The following is a 2,649-nucleotide window of genomic DNA, read 5'->3' on the forward strand; positions in this document are numbered from 1 at the left end:
GAGGACGGTCCATTTTCTACTGCAGTTCTTTGGGTTTTCTGTTTGCTCCCAGGCTGGATGTGAAGTTGGGTTGGACATGTTGGACATGTCTAAATGTCCAACATGTCTCCACTGGATCACTGACCAGATTTTCTGGTTTTACAGTCAAACTGTTTCTAAATGCGATATGATTATTGATTATCTATCTGAACCTCCTTCAGGCTCAGATTCATTTAAATTTATTTCAGTTAAAGTCAGAAGACAAAGTCCAGCTGGATGTCAGTCTGTTGTCTCTGTCCCTGTCTGTCCTCAGATGAGGACGTTGGACTCGTCTTCGTCCTGCTGGGTCAGAGTGAAGGATCGACGTCCAATTGGTTTCCTCAACTTGCTGCTAACCAAAGGTAAAAACACCTGGACCGTAAAACAGCTACCAGCCGCACTAACCAGCTCCGATCGACTGTAGGGGCTATGACATCACAATGATCAATAAATCAGCTGATTGATAAAAATCAGGCTGATCATTCTGATGAAGGCTTCATGATCCAGTTCATTTATGGTTTCTGGTTTTATTTTATTTATTTAAAATATCTTCTAGTTTGAGGTTTAAAAGTTTTTTACAAAGTTAAAGTTTTTAGATCTTTCAGAGAGAAAACTTGTTACTGAAGGATTATCATTATGTTACTTAAAAATCAATAATATTATCGTTTATCACAGATAATCATTGATCATCCAGTAAAACCCCTTCAGTTTGTTAAAACTCATATTTTACTGTTTCTGTCGGTTAAAGTGCTGATCAAGCTTCATTTTCACCAGTTCAGGTTTTACTTCCTTCTGTTTCTGCCGTTTCATTTCCTGACAGTTTGTCTCTGATAAAGTTTCTCTGAGCTGCTGACAGAAACCGTTGAGTTATTTTACTGTTGTAGACAGAAACAAACAGCAGAGCCTCATTTTCATTCTCACCACTGCAGAAACATTAAACCTCCAATGAAACGATCAGTTTTAAATCTGTTCATTTATTTAACTTGAACAGAAAAAGTTCTTCAGGTTTTCACGATTTTCTGGTTTTGATAAAATCCTAAAATCCTCATCATAATTATCTGTTCAGTTTTAAACCTTTTGGTGTTTTTGAAGGTTTGAATTAAATAGATAAGAAAATAAAGTTTTATTCAGACAGCAGTGACTCTGGTTCTGTTGTTACGTTTCATTTATTGGACTTGTTTGTTTTAATCCTTTATAATTTGTTCATTTTCCTCCAGGATGATAAATATTATTGTTTCAATGGGATTATAATATTTATCTGAAGGATGAAAAGCTTCTTTACATTTTCTGCTAATGTTTAATATTTGCTCTTGTTGCAGTTATTTGTATAAAATAAGTTACTTATGTTATAAATCCATAATGTTATAAATATAATAAACATCCATAATGTTGTAAATGTGGTTGGCTCTGCTGTTAATCAGTAATAATTTAATGTTATAAATGTGATAATAATTTGGGGTTAAACATGTCAGCCGTTCCTCCTGCTGCTCGGCTCCAGGTTAAATCCTCCTGACTGACTCGGTTCTGACCGTGTCGGGTCTCTGACTCGGTTCTGACCGTGTCGGGTCTCTGCCGCAGCGTTCCTGCTGGTTCTGCTGTTCGGAACCGTCTGGTCCATAACGGGTCAGGAGTGTCTTCCCGGAGGGAATCTGTTTGGGATCGTGGTCCTGTTCATCTGCTCCGTTCTGGGAGGGAAGCTGCTCGGTCTGATCCATCTGCCCACGCTGCCCCCCTTCCCTCCACTGCTGGGTGAGCCCACCACTGCCCGGTTCTGGCCCTGACCGGTCCCTACTGGGCCGGCGGCGCCGTCCTGACTGTGTGTGTTTGCAGGAATGCTGCTGGCCGGCCTGCTGCTGCGTAACGTCCCATATGTCGGCGCCGCCGTCTTCATCAGCCCCCACTGGTCTGCAGCGCTGAGGAACGTGGCCCTGTCCGTCATCCTGACCAGAGCCGGCCTGGGCCTCGACCCATCGGTACCGCCATCAGAACCGCCCTGACCCGTTTCCGTTCAGCCCGGGTCGCCCTCAGCTGTCGGTGTGTGTGTCCCTGCAGGCGCTGCGCCGCCTCAAAGCGGTGTGTGTTCGTGTGGCGGTGGGGCCCTGCGTGCTGGAGGCCTGCGTCGTCGCCGTGGTTTCTCACTTCCTGTTGCACCTGCCCTGGATCTGGGGCTTCATCCTGGGGTAAAACACACACACAGACACACACAGAGGCACACACACACACACACGCACACACACACGCACACACATGTCCCAACCTGCTGTGGCGCTGTTGAGCATTAACTCTACACACTCGCACACACTTATGTCCCCTCTTGGCAAAAGTTTTAAAAATTTTCCAGATGGTTTTTTTTAACATGTTTTAAACTTGATTTAGAGCAGGTGCAAGAGGGGCCCTGCTCTAAATCAAAAGTCGAAAGAGTTTAAAAAATTTTCAGATTGTTTTTAACTTGATTTAGAGCATGGCCAAGAGGGGACCTAAAAAATGTCCCCTCTTGGCCGGAGGGTCCCCTGTTGGTGAGTGTAAAACGACACGAATGTCCCCTGTTGGATAGGATCGTAAACGCACACACACACACACACACACACACACACACACACACACACACACACACACACACACACACACACA

The 2,649-nt window shown here is 44.2% G+C and overlaps 1 protein-coding gene across 1 annotated transcript in view; it reads left to right on the forward strand.

Annotated features, from left to right (window-relative positions):
- The window catches only part of LOC103460322 (uncharacterized), a 21,686-nt gene that overhangs the window by 12,641 nt on the left and 6,396 nt on the right, over positions 1–2,649 (forward strand). The window contains exons 10-13 of the mRNA XM_017303236.1: positions 4–380; positions 1,597–1,767; positions 1,849–1,991; positions 2,071–2,198. Of these exons, the coding sequence (XP_017158725.1) occupies positions 4–380; positions 1,597–1,767; positions 1,849–1,991; positions 2,071–2,198 (819 nt within the window). The remainder of the gene's footprint in view (positions 1–3; positions 381–1,596; positions 1,768–1,848; positions 1,992–2,070; positions 2,199–2,649) is intronic.

The sequence above is a fragment of the Poecilia reticulata genome, unplaced genomic scaffold, assembly GCF_000633615.1.
Source record: "Poecilia reticulata strain Guanapo unplaced genomic scaffold, Guppy_female_1.0+MT scaffold_224, whole genome shotgun sequence".
In the NCBI taxonomy this organism is placed as follows: domain Eukaryota; kingdom Metazoa; phylum Chordata; class Actinopteri; order Cyprinodontiformes; family Poeciliidae; genus Poecilia; species Poecilia reticulata.